This window comes from Porites lutea, chromosome 5 (genome assembly GCF_958299795.1).
Source record: "Porites lutea chromosome 5, jaPorLute2.1, whole genome shotgun sequence".
Taxonomy (NCBI): domain Eukaryota; kingdom Metazoa; phylum Cnidaria; class Anthozoa; order Scleractinia; family Poritidae; genus Porites; species Porites lutea.
This window is the reverse complement of record NC_133205.1, coordinates 44,703,963-44,723,969: the sequence shown is the minus strand read 5'-3', so window position 1 is coordinate 44,723,969 and position 20,007 is coordinate 44,703,963. Positions and strand designations below refer to the sequence as shown.

The 20,007-nt window shown below is 38.3% G+C and overlaps 2 protein-coding genes across 3 annotated transcripts; one reads left to right on the top strand and one right to left on the bottom strand.

Annotated features, from left to right (window-relative positions):
• Positions 1-2,128: 2,128 nt before the first annotated feature.
• Positions 2,129-13,444, bottom strand: LOC140938671 (calcium load-activated calcium channel-like). Of its 2 annotated transcripts, none has more exons than XM_073388166.1 (8): positions 13,294-13,444; positions 10,724-10,801; positions 8,046-8,108; positions 6,727-6,773; positions 6,299-6,366; positions 5,537-5,681; positions 3,131-3,277; positions 2,129-2,857 (listed from the first exon to the last, which is right to left on the bottom strand). In XM_073388166.1, exons 1-7 carry the CDS (start codon positions 13,352-13,354, stop codon positions 3,191-3,193), a joined length of 549 nt encoding a protein of 182 aa, XP_073244267.1. In that variant the 5' UTR covers positions 13,355-13,444; the 3' UTR covers positions 2,129-2,857; positions 3,131-3,190. The 2 variants fall into 2 exon arrangements, with proteins under 2 accessions (XP_073244267.1, XP_073244269.1); XM_073388168.1 differs by lacking the exon at positions 13,294-13,444 and adding an exon at positions 11,744-11,814.
• An 80-nt stretch (positions 13,445-13,524) lies between these two features.
• On the top strand, positions 13,525-17,776 carry LOC140938670 (mini-chromosome maintenance complex-binding protein-like). The gene is made up of 2 exons (XM_073388165.1): positions 13,525-14,139; positions 15,692-17,776. The coding sequence occupies exons 1-2, from the start codon at positions 13,596-13,598 to the stop codon at positions 16,996-16,998; spliced, it is 1,851 nt and encodes a 616-aa protein (XP_073244266.1). The 5' UTR covers positions 13,525-13,595; the 3' UTR covers positions 16,999-17,776.
• Positions 17,777-20,007: the final 2,231 nt, after the last annotated feature.

Below are 20,007 nucleotides of genomic sequence, written 5' to 3'. Positions count from 1 at the left end.
TCGGCTGTTTGGATGTCTTAGAGGTTCTCGGTGGCTCGTCTCGAAAGTTGAACTTGTGGCTCTTTCGTCACATACGAAACCGTTGCTATGATCAGAGGTTCAGTCGAACGTTCCAGCGCAAGGAGGTTTTTCTTTAAACCGAAAATGTGAAAAACGCAGCCTCAGAAAATAAGTTGTGAGTAAGTTAATGAAACTCCGAATATCTTATTAGCCTTTCTTGAGCTTTAGAAATTTCTATGCAAGGATTTATTTTACTGAAAAAAGTCGTGGGGTGCCTCTATGTTTTCATTGGTGTATAAAAAAGGCCTGTGGGCACAAGCCAGAAACATGCGTGATCATCATTCCCTCCTTGATTTAATGGCCTACTTAAAAAGATCTGGGTGTACGGTATCTCTTTGCTGAGAACTACATTAACTAATATTGTCTACACTTTTAACTGAGTTTACATATAAATTCTTCCTAAAATATACGCAAATTTTGGTCACTGTTTACTTCGTTTGCGTGGGTGGTCGACATTTTTCCTATTTATAGCTCGCCGACACCAGACAACATCCAATGATATGAGTTTCTTTCTCGAGTTAACCATGCAAACAGTATACATGAGTATAGGACAGAAATGCTTTGGAAATGATGACAGACAAATATAGCTCCAGCTATGATGTAAGGATAGTGGACCAACCTTCCAGAGAACATCATGGATGTTCGACCGATCCCGGGCCGGAGTCCACCGGATAAAAGGTTAACTTTTGGTTGGAAAGTAGTCCGGACTTGGGCAAACAATTTCGAGACTCGTATTATTTAGTAAAATATTAACTTTTCCACTCCTTTTTTGTATATATTCTGGTGCTAAGCCCTCCACCAAGCCCCCTAAAACGTTTGCTTTCAAACCGAAATATCAAGCAAATACACTTTGATCAGTTTTGTTGTTCGTTTGCTGTTGTTTTTTTCAGTTTAACTTGTTATAGGGCGCGCGAAGCACGCAAGGGGAACACGCGTAGGGGAGAGAAAATGTACGGTTCTTTCCATTTACGTGGGAAAACCGGATATTTAGGTTGGAAAATCAAATAGTTCGCATCATTATCCTTTTGGCAAGTTTCAGAAAATATGAGGAGTAATTTAAGGCGGTGTAATTTTTCAGCTAATTTGGATATACTTTGTAGCAGGCCTTTCTCCCACTACGTCAATGTTTTTTTTCAGTTGCATGTTTATGAGCAAGGTTTTGTTTACATTGCAATAATTCTTCCCTCGTGAGCGCGCGCGCGCGTCCTCGAATTTACTCCAACCGGCGCTCAGGATCTTCTCGGTTTCCGATACGGCGGCGACAGGGAAGAAGAAGACCCCGGGCTTTCGTGTTTTAATCTCACAGAGGCAGCGCTACACTACGTTGATCACACTGTCTACATAACAACTACAAGAACCGTTTCCGCCAGCTTGTTCACAGACTCTCTATTTTCTCCATAACCTGCAGGGGATTTATTGACCTCCAGCGCAAGGGTGTAGTCTTTATTTTTCTTTCTCGCGCTCCGCGCTCGTTCACACGCGCTCGCTTCGCTCGTGAGCTCGCCGATCTTTTTGAAAAGAACGAAAAGAAAAATAAAACAGCGTCTGTTTACAGGCTACGTTTCAGCACGAGGGGTATGTTTGGGAAGAAACAAAATACATCATTCAACTCAGAGACGAACCTTGAGACAAACGTACAACCGCTAGCTAGAGTTGTTTCCTTAGAAAGAAATGCGTCGTCACTTGTTTGCGTCTTCCATAAAAAGAGAAATTAGGCACTTTCACGTTGTAGTCTACCCTGGGTGCCAGACACTTTTCTAGCACGGTTTCCGGTTTCTGTCAAGCCTATACAGTGACCCGCGCGAAAAGTTTTTTCTCGCGGCTTCGCTGCTCGTGGCTTCGACCTTCGGCCAACACCGAAAATTCCCGCCGCACGCGAGAAAGACCTCTGGTAACCAGGGTAGTTGTAGTCGCGCTGTGACAGCGAAAACAGGTACAAAAAAAAATTGATGCACATGCAAAGTTGTAAAATAAATAAATCTTTTGCACTTTTACCGTTCCTGTTGCCGTCACTAGGTCGTTGCTAAAACTCCCTAATCAAAATTATCAAAGAGAATGAAGTTAACTATTAATTTCGTATCAAGAGTTTATTGTCTGGTTCTAATTTTTAGAGAATGTTCTTTTCATGCTAATATTATATCTTATAACTAATACACAAAATACTTAGTATGATGACACATGTAAGGAGAAAAAACAGGTCTGTGTTAAGGCTACATGTCCCTGGCACTATACCGTATAGCAACCTTCACACACATCGAACATGGTGCCAGCCGGCCGGCCGGCCGGGGGCGGTTGGCCGAGAGGGTATGGTGAACTAAATGCCACTGCTGGATATTTATTTCCGTCTCAGTGGATCGTATTTATTCACTTCCGCTTCGGTCCGAGCGGTACCTGTTCATACAATTCACACTGCCCCAACTGAACTAAGAGTGTGGACAGAATCTTCGGTCAGTTATAGAAACCGCACAGCAATCACATTTCTTATGTATGGTTTTCGTGTCGGCGCAAGAGCTGTACGTATCCGGTATAGTGTGAAAATAGCTAAGGTAAATGATGATGGAACATAGTAGCTGGACATTTCTTTTGCATGCATATTCATAAGAGAACTCTACAGGAGAAAGTTTGTCCCTCTTGTGGCGAACTCCCTTAGAAGTGAAAGGGTTAACTCTTACTATTGATTTCCAGAAGCAAAGCCTAAAGATATGTCACTGACGGAATGCCACTGTAAATCGTCATCAGCTTTATCCTCTCTTGAAATCGTACAGCAGTCAACTGAATTTTAAAGAACAAGTCAATAGAGTGGTTTTCGTTTGAGTGTCGTAAAACCAAAACCAAAGTAATTACTCTGGCCAATCACATAGGACACAGACAATACATTGAACCAATCAAAACTCGAAGTAATTACATGTGGCTGACGCAAAGCGCGGGAAAATGCATGCGAGCGCGTCACAATTGGCTTTGGTCTTACTTCTGATTGGATGAAAAGGTGGCGCGAATCTTTTAAGCCAATCGCATCGTGTAGAAAGGGCAAAACCAATTACTTTTCGACACTCAAATGAAAACCGCTCTAACAGCATATTATGAGCAGCTGGCTGCTGGTAATGACAGCACGATATCTTTCCTTTCCAGTTTATTTAGCTCCTTGAGGTGGAGCAAGAAGACCGCCAACCTTGCTTGCTGCTCTGGAAGGTGCAAAACCTAACATCTTCTGAATATTCTGTGGAACAAAAACATAAGACAACACTTTGTTATCCGTCTCTCTTTTGAAATACATTTAACTTCTAATAACTAAATATTTATTTCAGGATAAATACTAGCAGTGATAAAACATGACATTTTGCTACATGCACGTATTGCATGTAAGTTTTGACGACGACATGTTACCAGAGGGTCAGTGATTTACACTGATCTGTGTCACACAAGGAATGACCACTGTGAGTTAGCCTTAACTTTACAAGTTGACAGGTTTAAGAATTTAAACACAGATCTAGAAAAAAAAGACAGTGACGTGAAGAAGTATAATGTATTTTCTACCTCTTCTGTGCCAAAAGAAAAAAATAATAGTAAAAAGAGCATTTACAAGTAAGACCATCATGTTGGTTGACCATTAAGGGAAATAAATTCCAGGACTTTTCCAACTGTCCAATGGATACAGGTTCCCCTAATAACTGGTTTACAGCTTTTTCGGAGCAGACATTTCGGTGTGCAAGAACTGGGACTGTTGTCGGTCGTGTTGACCGGCCAAAGAAATTGCGCTCGATCAAGGTTCTTCTCTGACCAGTCAAACTGTTTAACTTACAGTGTGTACAGATTAAACTTGAACGTATTAGCCTACCAAGCAAAAAAATATAGTGACAAAAGATGCTCGTCCTCTTGAAACGTAATGGTGTGAAAATGACTGTATTGTTTTTATTTCAGGTCGGTTACGAGTATTTACGTGTTTGGTCAAAACAACCAGGAAACCGAAAGTTTGTCCAGTCAAAACTGGTCATCTTGGCCAGACATTGTCCATTGACCGGCCGTTATTTTCAACCCTGCCAGCAGCATGGCTGCCTTATCACATTGCTGGAAACCAGCTATACAGGTTCTCTCTATACAGTATATGTACAGTTTAGTGCAGGTGATTAAAATAATTTGCTGCAAAAGTCGCCAATTTCGCCTGCTGTCCTGGAACATAGAGTTTTCATTACTTGGTGTTTTTCGTCTTCCTTATTAAAGTTCATGCGAGATGAACATGTACACTGTATAAAGTGCATGAAATACTATTTATGCTATGTTATCTTTATTATTAATTTTGCCTCTTTTCCAGTTTGGGTGTTTAGGTATTACTCTGTAAGCTTTGAGATATTACGTGCACCTCAAGAATAATTTTGATTGCGATAGTTAAGCAACCATTTTGAGACCTATTTTCCTTAATTTTGCTGTGGGAATAGATCTTCTATGATCGTCGGGCTCATCCATCATGATGGGGAAGGCTACCTATAATGTTGATGTTGGTATTATAATGAAAACAAGGCTATTACCGGCTATTACATGTACCGTATTTATTCGATTAACCGCCCTGGGCGCTTATTAACTTTTTGGACCTTGAGAGTGGGCGCTTATTGGAGGTTGGGCGCTTATTAAATTTTCACCATTTTTCAGCAAGTGAAGTATGTTTATTTTGCAACAAAGCAATAAATGCTAATAACAAAACGCGAAGAAGGAACAAGGCAAGATTTCTGTAAAATACTCTGACGAAATCTCCGTCCTCGGACAAGTCTCTTATCAATATTTATTCACTCAAGTGGGTGGGATGGGGGTGACTGCTTATTTGAGTTTGATTGGGAGGGGGTGGGCGCTTATTCGAGGCTGGGCGCTTATTAACTTTTTCTGCCTTTAGGATGGGCGCTTATTTGGGATGGGCACTAATTCGAGGTTGGGCACTTATTCACATAAATACAGTATCTACAATTTGGACAGAATTAAGTGATATTGTCAGGGTTGTCACTAAGATTTCAAGTTGCTGGGTATAATTATCCAATTACGTAGCAGGCAGTGTATTGAATGGCTAGCAAGTTCCTTTGGTTCTTTTTCTTTTGTTTCCTCTTTGGTTTATGTGAACATGCAATAGGCGGTGGACGCCGCCAATGTCTAACTAATTAGTTTTGCAAATGAAACCCCTGCTATTAGTAACTGCACTATAGTAGTAGCCAACTCGAAAGCTGTTCCCCTTTGGCCACTACACACTTTTCCAATGTAATATTTTATATTGTATACTAGCTCTGATTTCCCTTTCTTGAGATCCTATTATTATTGTACATGTATAATTAGGTGTAAATTTTTTGAATATGTGTGAATACACTGAATTTGAACTTGAATTTGCACTTGAAAGTAGCCGGGGTAAATCCTTGGCCCCCTGGCCCTTAGTGACAGCCCCGTATTTTTATTTGATCATATGAAGTGATGCTTTAGATAAAAAACACAGTTCACATACCTGTCTAACAGACATGGTACAGAGAATGTAGAGGAAAATAAAGGAGCAGTCAGTGAAATCTGTACCCATCAAATTCCGGTGAGATAATCCTTGAAGCCATGAGTGAGGAACAAACGGTAGCTTTGCCACTACTCTGCCATCAAAACTGTATAGAGAAACATTATGAACCCGTTAAATTACTCCAGCAGAAAGAATTTCCATTTGATATACCGGTATGTTAAAACAAATTGTGAAATAAAAAAGAATTTATAGCAAATTTAGATGTAACATTTACATGTACAGGTCTGTATATTGCATCATAAAAGATACAAATGACATTGACCCTTTAAACCCTAATGTCAGAACTGAAATTGTCATTTACAGCCCCTACATGTATACATCTCCTTTGGAACTACTGTATTAGGGAGAGGTTATCAAAATATCAATCAAATTCATCTTGTGTGATCTCGTTTCTCTTTTGATTACTCTCAGGGCTTAAAGGGTTAACTAACTGCGAATAACTTTCAAAAACTCATTAATAATTCAAAAAAGAAAAAAAATTAAAGTTTAACGAGTGTCTTTATATGTGATAAAGACACAGCTAAACTTTACTTCCAATTTTTTACACCAAAATAACCCCAAATCTAAATATCAGTGCAAAAATGAGTTGATATAGATCAACTCACTCATCACAGGTTTTGAAGTCGTTCAAAAAACACGAAGTCTTGCATTATCAGGTTTGACATAAATAATGGGAAACTACACTTCAGTGTAGGCACTTACATGGAGTTAAACATGCCAATAAGGGCAGTAAAAGTAAAGCCAATAGCAAATATGGACTTCATTTTAACCTAAGCAGGAAATAAGGTATGTTCAGGCATTAGTATTATTTCAAGTTACGTGTATGAAAATACACCTAAATAAACTGTAAAATGAAAATAATAATTATAATAACAACAACAACAACAACAACATAACATTGACATTTTATTATTATTATTTTTTTACTTTTTTAAAATTTTCAATGTAACAAAGCAATAGTTACATTCCCCACTAATGTCACCTCAAAATAGTACAGTTTGATTCAAAAGCATTTTCATGCACAACTGGAATATTAAAGGCAATCACATCATTTTCCATGTGTGGCAGATTCTACTGACACACTACAGAGTAAAAGACTGTTGCTGCAGGATCTTATGCTCAATATTTACCATTGAGAGATCTCTGTTGTGGTTTTTCAGCTTTTCTTCAACTCTTTCTAACAAACAGAAAATAAAAACAACAAAACACGTAAATCAGACATTTGATTGGCAGTGATTTTGTTACCTCTGCATCCTGCATCCTGCTTTCCTGATGCATAAAAATCCCCAGAGAAGCATATAATTTGTGGCTGATATGAAAATATTTTTGGTGTGAATATCCTGTTTGAGTGATTTCTGTGGCTGTTCTTCTGGCTGTTGTTTAACAACACATATTTCTTTTAGTCTTGTTGTGTTGACAATAGAAGGAGTATACAGAGTTTTGGAGTCTGTCTTCAGATTAACTGTGTGATTACATAATGACCCAGAGACTCATAATTTTGAACTAGGACTCAACGGATCTGGACTGGTACTCATGATTTTTCTCAAGATGTGTCCGAGGAGTCACCATAACTACTGTATTTATTTGGCTATAAGCTGATCTTGGCTATATGCTGAGACCCTAAACTTTACAGATGAAAATGTGTAGAATCAGCATAACCAAGAATGAAAAATAAATCGCAAACATGCTGCTATAAGCCGAGACCCATTTGTTACAAGACTTTTAGCTACAGTAAAACCTAAAAACGTGACCTTCCCCAGGAAAATGTACACTAACACTTTTCTGTTAAACAGGCAAAAAATAACGGCTGATGAACGGCATTTCAAAGCATTTTAACAGTTTGATCAACTCTCCTAATGGCATCGATTTGATATTTTACTGCTATTTGCTCGGCTTTTAAGTGAATACATACCCATTTTAGTAGAAGTTTAATGTACTAAAAAAGATTTTTACAAAAACTCTTGGCTATAAGCAGAAACTCCCTCTTGGGCTCAAATTTCACTAAACATTAGCTTTCATCCGTGTAAAAATCACTCGGCTTATAGGCGAATGAACATGGTGTTAAATTTTGTAACAAAGTTACTGGTTTGAACACACATCTGACTCATGACTAAGATGATATACACACAACAAAATCTTATTGGGGGTTACAGGTTTCTGTACAAGACTGGTTTGTACGGCAATTTCCAACCTGCTCTGGTCCACCCCCCACCCTCCCTCTTCCCACAGAGGGGTAGAGGTGAGTACAGTGTACACTCCAAGTTGTACACATTTAAATTCTATATCCACACAACTCAGTATAAACATCACTTATATAAAAGTCTAGCGGCAACCACTCCACTGCCCCCCCCCCCCCCCCCATGATGCATGGTACATGTGTGACAGCTTCAGAAAAAGTTTATCACATAATATAATATATTTAAAATACTTGTATTGTAATAGTGCTTACCCATTTTCTTTTTCTGTCCACCTTGTCTTGGAAGGTCTGATATAGTTTCTTTTCTTTTCTCCACTAAGAAAAGTAACATAAAAAGAACACTGTTCACTAACACTGATGAAGAAAACGACAATGTAGTTGTGGGTATGGAAATGTATGCTAATGAAGTTGAAACAAAAGAAAAAGAAAAATTACCAGAGGAAAAAAATTAACCACAACATATATATTGATATTTAAAAAATAAAAGCAAAAACCTTGATTAATCAGTAAAGCACTAAACATTGTATTTGAAAATTGGACCAGGGCTTAGGGTGGCTTCAAGCAAAAATATAGGGCTTAATATAGAGGTGATTTTTAAAAATTTAGGGTCAATATAGGGAAAATGGTAAAATAATCTAGGGAAAATATAAGGATTTTTTAAAGCATAATCCCATTGCCAGTTTTGCACCTCTGCAGAAGGTAAGGAACATAATAAATTTTAGTCCAACATTGTGAACACTTATACAGATTAAGGTCACTAACTTTGAGCCAGCAAAAAAATGTACCTAGATTAATACACACACACTGACCCTGAAGAAGTACAGTGAAAATACTGTTATCGTGTTTGCAACTGTTCGAATTTTTTCAACATGTACAATGCAGCAGTGAAATTAGTGGGCCTACACAACTTTAACCTCCTGTTTGCTTCCTGGTCGGTAGCTGATGCTGTGAAGTTTCTCTAACATTAAGAGGACATGAAACTGGTCTGTTTTAAACATATTGATTTCCGGTGAGATGCTTGCAGGATGTAGAATTCTCCAGAAGAGTAATCAGCAGGTTCACATTTAAAAGAAGGAATTATAGCTTAAACTCGAGGTTATGCCAGCTAACCAACTATGAAGAAACTTAACGATTGATACCCTTCACTTTTTTGTAGATAATGCGAGTCTTTGGAGTGGAGCACAATTTTATGTAATTCCTTCTTTGGTAACACTTTTGAATTTTATAGCTTCAGAGCTTCCGACTGTTCAGTTACAAATACATGCCACTTTCTGATCAGGCAAGACCATGGTAATTGTTTCGGTTCTCTATATAAACGTTACAAGTTGCAGGGTTGGCTTTGTGTTCAGTTGCAATTATAGGAGCAAAATTAGTCTTGTGGTGAGAATGGTACAGTTATTCTGTCAGACTGAGCTTTGATCTTGTACACTATTAGAGAGAGCCCATCACAGTGATTGGAAATTCTTATTTTCCTACTAGCTACATGTACTTAAAAAGCAACCAATTGAAGTGTGTGGGTTTCGATCCTCTTCCGTTTGAAAAATGAGTACACACAAAGTTGCCGCATACTCCTTCTAAAATCTGGACAATATCTGGATAAAGATCACTGCTCACAGCAGCATCAAATAAAGTACATTTACATGCACTAATAATATAATCATCACCAGTTTTGGTCTTGGATGGTCTGAAAAATTCACTTTCTCAAGTGGTCACATTCCACCAACAGAAGTTCATGACCTTCTGAATATTTCTATTTTCGGATAGAATTATAGGGATTATAGAAGATTTACAAAGTAAAATTAATAGGAAAATATAGGGAAAGTTTTAAAATATAGGAAATATAGGAAGTGGAGGGACACTTGAAGCCCTGTTGGACTGAAAAAAAAGTAAAGAAGCTTAAAAGGAAAGAGAAAATACATGGTTGTTTTGAGAGAAAAATTGCTGCAAATGTATGAAGGAAATGCAAGGGAAATCAAATTTTGAGTGCCAGGTTCGAGTTAGCGAGGGTTCAAGTTATTGGGAGTCGACTGTACATGTACAGTGTACATGTATTCCACCTGCACTCTGCCATTTATCTCATTTCAAAATGGGATTCCTACATGTACATACATATACATATGTATGAGAAATACTATACTAGCACTTCTATAGAGTCTTAAAGTGTGATGTCATAAGAAATTAAATTTGTGAAATTATAGGATTTTTCAAAGTATTACTGTATGCCAGAACAACATCCAAAAGGCCCACTTTCCAAAAAATAACATTCAAGTGCAAATTGTCCTTCAGATACAGCTGTATTAGCTCAGTTATGTTCTGATGACTCCATACAAATCCTTCTAAGTTTAACTCAGTTCATAACATTAGGAACCAAGTCAAATTTAGAAGGATTTGTATGGAGTCATCAGGGCAAAATGGGACTAGTATCTCCAAGACAATTTGCCATGGAATGATAATTTTTGGCAAGTAGGCCTTTTGGATTTTGTTTTTTCAAAATATCCCAACAAATCCCATAATTTTAAAAAATTAATTTTTGTGATCACTCATCACTTTAGAACTCACTATTACCCTGAGTACCAGAGGTACCGCTCAAGCCGCCTTCAGCCGAAGACATGTTGGCCTATGGCCAACCCAAAAATGCTACACTTGATTGCCATGCAAAAAAAAATCCTCGGATACCCACGGTTATGGAAGTACTAAATTTACTTGCAAACAATACATTTGTATGATCATGAAAACTACTGTTCTTACAACAAACAAAGAAATCTTGGTTTTGCACATAACTCTAAGGCTAGGCAACATGAGGGTTCGGAGCTTTTTTTATTGCCTGTGTATTTTTTAAGCCTTCCTAAACCTTACCAACCAGAATTCAAGTGAACCCCTGTATGAATTTACATGTAAACAAGAAAAAAATATCACAAAGTGTGACTTACATCTCTTACTGTCCTTCTCCACCTCTGCAGTTAACTTTTTGTACTTATCTGTTCTGTACACTAGCAAATAGGTGATTCCTTGGCAAAAGAATAGTAATAACAATGAAAAAAGAAAGTTAGGGCTACATGTATAATGTTAAGACAAAATCAATAACTTTTTTAAACAGGGTACCATTATCTATTTCATATATGAGTGTAAAATATATTGTACATGTATGTTCATGTCAGCGGCGGAGAGTGGTGACGATTGGTTTAAAAACAACCAGCTCCTGTCACAACTCACACATGTGCAGAACCGTGAAACAGTCCCTTAAATGACAATGATTTTTGGTTTGACAACTCATGCAATAGACAATCTTTGAGTCAAACTGGCCCCAGTTGTTCAAAAGGTGGATAGGGTAGCCACATATATCTCTCTCCACTGGATGATGCCATTGGTTTCCCTAATATTTAATTTTATCCAGTGGATAGTGCTATCTAGCTTTTGAACAACTGGGGCCTGATTGTTAAATTAAATTGCAATGTTATTGGCTATCCGTCAGTCTTTTTTTCATTGCTATAATTATTGGTTGTTTTATTGTTAGCCAACTTGCTGTTGCTCGCAGTCTAGAAGAAGCACACTAATGTCATGTACATCACGCTGCCTGAAACAGCTCACACGGATGGTAGGCCTGTGATCCTGAACAAAATCCACCCAGAGAATGAAATACATGTATGGGATATATTGGAAGCAATATAATATAATTACGAACTGAACAACCTTACATGGCTAAACCTTAGGTCATTTTATTAAAGTTAGTGTTCAGTACACTACACTATACTTTTTTGAAGTGAAAAACCAGGGCATTACAAACCAATCGAAATCGATCATCGAAAAGCTAATTGATAAATCGATAAAAATGATATAACTGGTTAAGAATCGATTAATAAAATGAGTTTACATATGTAAAAACAAATAATAAATTGTTGAAAAAGAGAGTGTCCCAGGTCATTACCATTGTAGCTTGTTCACCTTTCTACCTTGCAACTGCCTGTTACTGGTAACTTTTTCGTTCGTTTTCAACGTCATTGGTGTGTTCACAGGTTATCAACGCTGATCAACGGCACGAGTCTCAGCTGGTACTCAGCTCATTCTCGTTTTGCAGAGTTTTGGAAACAGAAGTCCGTTGTAAAAGACAGAAGACAGAAATTGTCAAAGTCAGTGTGCTCTATTAGTTTAAACAAGGTTTAGCACGTTTTTCTCAACTCCAGTTGTAAGCCATGCAGGGATTGCGAGCATGAGATTTGTCACGTCAGGTCACATGTCCCAGCCTCCCTGTCCTTATCTGTTTTTACTTAGCCTGCATGACCAACTTGTTGCATTGAGTTCAACAGAGTTGCTGTTTTTTATGATAAATATATTTCTTAACATACAATGTAGGCCAGGATAAGCGAGAAAGTGTGGATAGAATTGTGTGAATATTTTGCACTTATCAAGATGTTTATGGCTCTAATCAAATGATTGTAATTTCACTTTTCTGAAGCTTTAGATTGAGGTAAGATTGCACAGGATTTGCATCATGTGGTATCGTGTTCTGTCAGATTCTGATTATTGTTTAACAGTAAAATTCTGTTACTTTCAGACTGTGTTTAAGTCGTCATTCCCGGGGCTGTCACTAAGATTTCAAGTTGCTGCATAAATACAACAAGTACTGTAGGTGGGGAATCAAACAATTAGGGATTTCTTTTGGTTCTATTTTTCTTCTATTTTCCTATGAACGTAGCTGGGTGCTACATCGTTAGTAGAGGTTCTTGAAAGAGGTAAAAAAAAATTAGAAACTATAGGGATGATTGAATCACCACACAAACCGCAGCTGTGTAATGTTTGAGCTTCAAAATACAAAGCTCTAAACGTTTCAATAGTTCTTTATTCAAATCCGTAGAATAGGCTCTTGCATTTTATATCTGCACCCCCCCTCCCCCCCCCACCTTCCCTGTTGAGGAACCATGGAATGAGGGGTAGAGAAAAAAAAATGGAATTCTTTGGGGCTGAAGCCTTAATTTTCAAGAAATTCTTCAGGGGTATGACCTAATTCTGCAGGGGGTAAAACCATATTTTATGGAAGTCTTCAGGGGTGAATGCAATTTTAGCCAATCTTCATGGGTAAGAAGAAAAGGGGGGGAGGTACGGATATTACATGTAAATGCAATAGCCCAATCGACGAAATCGATAGAAATCGAACAAAATCACAAGCACAGGAAAAAATATCGGATTCCCATTTTTGGATATTTTAGGGTATCTAAAGAATACCCATTAAAATCTCAAATTTGGCAAAGTGAGACAAGTCCCAACCAGGGAATTCCCAACCAAATTCCCCGGGAATCCGTTATTTTTCCTGTGTAAGAATGAGTGTGATCGATTTTTAACGATTTTTGAAATTGGTCGATTGATGAATATTAATTTTATCGATTACTATCGATTTTTATGGAGTATCGAAATTATTGATTTGTAACGCCCTGGAAAAACTTTCCATGCTAAAGCAAAAATTAGCTAGCAACCTTTTAATTTCATGGATAAAAGCTTCACATACCTTCAGAAAGAAGAGCAGTGGCTACTGAAATAAATAAGATAAGGATAGTATCAGCAAACATTTTCAGGCCAAGTGAGCAATAGTTCTTTCTCAAGAGTTCAATTCTCTTCAAACGTCAACCCAAATTCAAGATGGCGGAGTCAAGCGGGGGATGATCTGAGCCTGCAACCAATTGGCCAGTACAAAGCCTTGTGTCATGCGCAATAAGTTGTAATTTTCCCGGGAAAACTGACCACGAGGGTTGCTCGCGAAGTGTTTGGAGAAATTTACAACCGTGTTCTGGGTCGAAAAATTCATTTATCATGCCTTGCATAGAAGATTGGCTTACAAACCCGTTAACTGTAGCGGAGGGAATATTCAAAGAGGCAGGCAAAGTCGACCATGAGCGCGTTCGCGAGTTCTTTTCAAGTCGATTGCAAAGCAGTGAAGCTCTCCGACGAGTTCCTTCGCTTAATGACACTCCAAGTCATTTGCTGAAATCTAAGAGTTTGGTCAGATTCCGCTGCATGGTTCAGGATATGTTCGATCCCGAATTCTTCCTCGCTACTTATGAAACCGTGGACAAATCAAATAATTCGTCAATTATGCGGTGCGGAATGTATCAAGACATGGTCAGCTGTCCAGAAAATTTCAAGCTACGATTGGAGTCACCGCAAAATGTCACCAAAGAGAGGCAGGTTTTTTACTGTGTTCCAATCCCAGGAGAAACTGAATGGGCCAAGAAAATGTTCGCGGCGGAAAACGTGCCTTTTGGCGTGCAGTCTCAACGGGTAATGCAGCAGAATAATGCAGGAATAAAGAGGGGACTTGAGGAGGAAATGGAGCAGGGTACAACATATCAGAACGGTAAATATCTTTAAGATCTTGTATTTTATTTCTTTAAGTACTAATTTCTCTTTGCATATTGGTTTAAGGTATTTCATTGAGCGGTAATGTTGGGAAGGGGGAGGGGGGGTTTAGCCCTGAAACAAACCCTAGTCATTAATTAATTATTTAATTTTAATCTATTTTCCTTTATTAATACTTGCTTTCCGTCCGTAAGATAATTACTAGGTGAAGGGACAGTACCTTGGGGCCTTAACTTTGTTTAATAAGTGGTAAGATTTCCATATACAAGTGTAACCCTATACAGTACATTATGCATGCAGCAGTCAGTGATTTTGCTACAAATAGTTTATGGCGTGTCCTGGGACTCATCTTGTGAAAAAATATGTGTCCCAGTCCAGAACCATTGAGTCGCAGTTCAAAAAACAGTGAGTCCCAAAACTCTGTGTTACAGTGTAAAGAAGTAATAATATACTCCTTCGATTGTAAAGCACAACAAAGACTAAAAGACATAAGTGTCGTTTAACAACAGCCACAAGAACAGCCACAGAAAGCACACAAACAGGATATTCTACAATATTGATCAATCGATCGAACATCCTACGGGATGCATGGCACAATTATTTTGTGTCCTTGGGGATTTATATGCATCAGGGACACAGGGCACAGCAGAGGTAACAAAATCACTTAGCAATGTCGTTCCATTTCACACAATGGCAAATAGAATGTATGAATAGAGTCAAAATATCTATGCCTGATGGTCATTGTATAGGGCTGTATGGAAATCTTACTGTGGATTTCTTCTGCCTCCTGGCAAAACATCTCTACCAGCAAGGAGCAACGAAAGATGGCTTTTTTGTGTGCAGGTCAAACACAAACTAGTTATTACCGGTAACCGCATACCCTTCCCAATGTCTTGCTGTGAGCACACTTGTACTATATAGTATGTACATGAAGGAATTAAAAATAATGTACTGTTTTCCTTGATTGTACATTTCTTTTGTTAGGTTAATAACCACCTACATGTACCATGTAATTCAATTTAAGATACACTTGCATTCAACCCCACTTAAAATATTGTAAGGGTTCATACAGAGTCTTGAATTCTTGAAAAAGCCCTGAAATTTGCCAAGCAGTTTTCTAGACCTGGAAAAAGTCTGGAAAATAGAGATAAAGACAGTCTTGAAAAAAAGGTAAAAAGTCTTGAGGTTTTTAAAGTAACACGTTCTATAAGTACTTTACAAATGAATTTTTTTTCATAATGGTCGAATCTTATTTAATCTCACCTATATGTTTTTAGTACATCATGGAAAAAGCTTTGTTCCTTCATTTTTTTAAGCTCTCTATTGATCACATGTTATTATTTCGATAGCCTTGAGTCTGGAAAAAAAATTATTGTTTTGGAAAAAGCCTGGAAAAAGTACAAACCCTGTATTGTGTTTGTTGTCTTTGACAACCATAGGGATTCAGCTTTCGCTACAATATGACTGTAACTATTTCAAACAGCACCAATTAGGTCTGTCTTAAAATCATTAGTGTTAATGTTTCCTTGTTTTGTTGTCTTTTGCTTTAGACCAGCAAGTTGATGATGCTCTCGATAAAGATGAGGCTACTAAAAGGGCCAAAGCCATCGACACATCAGGCAACAGTAACATTCCCTCCAGCTGTCTAAGCATGGATCTGAATTTCCCCCTTCCCAATGAGCAGGGTCCAGCTTGCTTAGTTCATTTATATGATCAAGAAAGCACATTCAAGGTTAATGAGATGATTGAGTTCATTGGCATTCTGTCTGTTGATCCTGGTCTTGCTGTATTTGATCAACACATGGAGGGTGTGCAAGATACAGCAGTCCTCACCCCTGATGATTTGACCACCCCTGAAGAACAAGCTGTCCACCATCCCCCACCATCGCTTGTTCCGAGACTCCACTGCTTAACATTTCACCGTTTGACGCACTCTAATCCATGTCTCCCTGATGCCATCAGTGATGTGTCACACACCAATCTAGCTGAAATGAGAAAAGAGTTGTTGTCCTTGCTTACAAAGGTTGCGTATGGAGATTCGTTGGCGGCAGAGTATATTCTTCTCCATCTGGTTTCCTCTGTGTACAACTGGACAGAAATAATAACAGTTGGAAAATTTGCACTGAATGTCAGTGGGTGTCCACCTTTGCAGTCATTTCCACAAGAGATGCACCAACTGGTGGAACAGTTGGTGCCCAAATGTCATTTTCTGTCCATGACTTTGAACAACATGAACAGTTTGAACTTTGTCCCAAAAAAGAACTACACAGCAAATCGGTTAACCAGCGGCATCCTTCAGATGTCAGAAAGGACAAACTTGATTGTTGATGAGACTGCTTTGGAAGCTGGGCAACTAAACGAAAATGGTGTGAAGAATGTTAAAGCCTTGGAAAATGTCATTTCATGGCAGAAACTGGAGTATGACTTCAGCTACAACAAGTTAGAGTTCAAAACCAACCTACTTGTAATGATTCTCTCAGAAGGCAAATCACTGCTGCCCTCTGATTGTCATCTGGTCCTAAGACCATGCAGTCCACCGGAGAATGCACAAAGAGTTCTAAACAGCATCTCAGCAGATACCATGCAACAAATGCGAGCCTTCCTAGGCATGGCACGGTTGGCTGAGTACTCATTGTCGCCTGAGATGCAGAGGGTTCTTCAGGATGATTTTGTTAAGAGCAGGCAGCAGAACCAGAATAACATGACAGCTGAGGACTTTCATCTTTTACTGCTGCTTTCACGTCTGATGTCACTGAGCTGTGGGCAGAGTTCTTTGACACCTGAGTTGTGGAGCCGTGTGAAGCAGATGGAAGCGGAAAGAAGAGCAAGATTGGTGTCCATCAATTCTCACAACTAAATTATGCACTGTATTAAAGTAGTCATCAAGAAGGGTAAAACTTTTTGTTTCACCTCTGTTCACGCATTAATACATGCAATCAATAAAGTTATTATGGGACGTGGGAAAACGATCTGGGTTGTACGTGTGCATATTGTAGCATCAAATGACAAGCACTGATGTTGTTTAATATTTTTTTATCACCATACTTTTTTAGGCAAGATGTACTAATGTGCAATGTACAGTGTATTATCCTATTTAAGGTAATCCGGATTATGGATTCTAGGAAATTTTTGCTGTTGGGTTCTGGAATCCTGGGAATTGGAATCCGGAATTCATCACAAGGAATCTGGAATTCTTGCTAAAAAATGTTATCTGGATCTAAGGGCTACTGACAAAGGCATCCAAAGTCCAGTATGGTACACTGTACCTAGAATCCAGAATCCACTGCATGTTTGCAATCAGGAGTTCTGTATCTGGAATCAGGAATCCACAACATGGAATCCAGGATCCAAGACTGTCTGAGATTACCTTACACGGTGCAGAGTGTGTCATAAGTAATAAGGACAATGTAAATATTACATTACACTGTATGCTGGTCCAATGTTAAATGGATGGGGTACGAACTGGGCCCCGCAAAAGATTCTGTTGTCGTAACAATTTATATTCATAATAGCTTAACCAGTGTTAGAGTAGAATGCCACAAACGTGTTATCTCTTATACAGCTGTCTAGTTTGCTTACATGTATGAGCCTAATTATAGCCTTCATAAAAGTGATGTTAAGAGCTCTTTTAAGTGATCAAATAAAATCAAGACGCTTAAAAACATCAAGATGTTGTTATTGGTCTATTGAGATATTACAATTGGTTTCATACAATTTTGTTAAGTTTGATTTATCCCCCAAAAAATGAGTTCAAAAAGCTATTGTCTGATTCAACAGTATTTACTGAGGATGGGGGTAACGGTGATACTGCACTGGTGAGAGGAAACAGTACACATCCTCTTTACACACAAACAGTATGCTCTCACAACAGCATACAACGTTGCCACTGGCTGCTGTCTGCTATCAGCCCATTTTTGAGCTTACTGTAGCATATGTGACAAATTCAGTGACTAAGAAGAGGGTGACGTAGACCACACCACTGGGGACAGTAGCCTCGTAACCTCTTTAAAACCTCGAGAATTAGGCCCCGATATTGCGTCGCAGCTATTTTGTTTTAGGGCTAGGTTTCATTGTTAAATAGGGTGCTTCAATGGACCATCCAGCTCTGCCTTGGAAATGACTCTTATCAAACCAGCAATCAGCCTTTATTTTCGGACCTCACACAACGACGCTTCCGGGGGTAAAACGAAAGAAATGCTTTCCTCTTTCGTCAGAATAACGATATCATTTTTTTTCTTCTATTCTTGTTGGATACCCTGAAAGCCCCTGTATTAAGAAAAATTTTTAGATCTCTGACTTGAATCGCTTCGTGGCGAGACATTTTCGAATTTAATGTAAAAACACACACGCACATTTGATTTTTTAGTTTGTATGACAGAGTTTTCCAAATTTCTATCATTCTGATAACAGTAAAACATCCGTTCCTCTTAGTAACTGACGGTATCCGACCCTGAATTTTGGCTGTGTGCCGCAAACATGAATGTGATCAAAACCCAGAGAAAAACCCAACTTGAAGTGTCTTCCCCGGCACAGGGAAGCCTTGGGGAAGATGTCTAGTGTGACCGCACCTATTGTTTGAGTAATTAAACTACAAGTACATTAACAAGAGCTTCGCTTTTAATTACGCGAACTGCTCTGTAAACTAGCGACAAAGGCATTAGGCTGCACGAGAATGTTCCTGTAGACTCACACAATCAAACTAAGTCAAGTCTTGGTTTAGGGACTAATTCATTCAAGTCTCACTGCATTTTGTTATCCCTAACCACAAATTTAGGGTCTTTGAACCCTATGTTTAATTAGCTAGTGAGGATTGTTTTGAAACTGCTCTGAGGGAAAAAAATGAGCTTGCCCAGCAGTATGGGACCACGAGTTCTGCACCAGTGTAAGTAATGAGGGACGTGCTTTACCATGCATTGTCAAGTAGATAATTTACACCGAAAGTGTACATATTTATCTCTTCACTCCAGAGTTCAAACTCATTTTCTGCCTTACGTTTTCTATCTGGTCCTTCCCTCTTTCTTTCTCAGTTTCTCCCTTCCTTCTCTAGAAGATTCGCTACTATTTTTTCTTTATTTCGTTAGCTTTCTCTCTTCTCCGTTCAACTAAGATTTCCTCTTCTTTTTTATTTCATTATAAGGGTTTTATTTATTAACATGCAAATAACTCTAAAGTTAGAAATCACCTATGTCAAGTTGGGGACAAAATGTCTGAAAAAAAGGTTCTGATTCAGCTGTTTTCATAAAAATAAACTGTCGACAAGTAAAAACATCAGCAGTCCAATTCCCATCATGATAAAAACTAGTTAATTAAAGGATGGTTTATCATATCAGTTTGCATACTTCCAACAATTTTGTTATTTCTAGAGCTTAAACTATACATCGGATATTACAGAGTTGAATGAAGTTTCCGGCTACTAGTGGTATATTCGCCACTTAGCCCTGGCCTTGGACGTAAAAGAGAGGGGGGCTGGGGGCTCTGAGGTTTTTCAGATTTTTTTTCCTAGACAACTAAAAACGTCCGCACCTGACGTTTGGGGTAGCTGTTCGTTTATCTCCCGCGCTCACCATTTTGTGACAAGTTTAGTGATGGTCAGTTACTATAGTTACGAGATATGACGTTATAAGTAGCAGGTGGTCAAGCTATTTTTAAGTGAAAATGTATGTTTTCAACTTCTTTCAACAATAAAAGTCAAGCTTTTGGATAAAATGATGCAAAGTACATGTTTATTTGTTATTTTACATACATACATACATACATATCCTTTATTTAAACACAATATGGTTTAAAGCTCAAAGCTTGTGGGGTCGTTTTAAAAATGATTACAAATGGATAAAACTGTATAAAAATAAGAATAACATCACTTTAA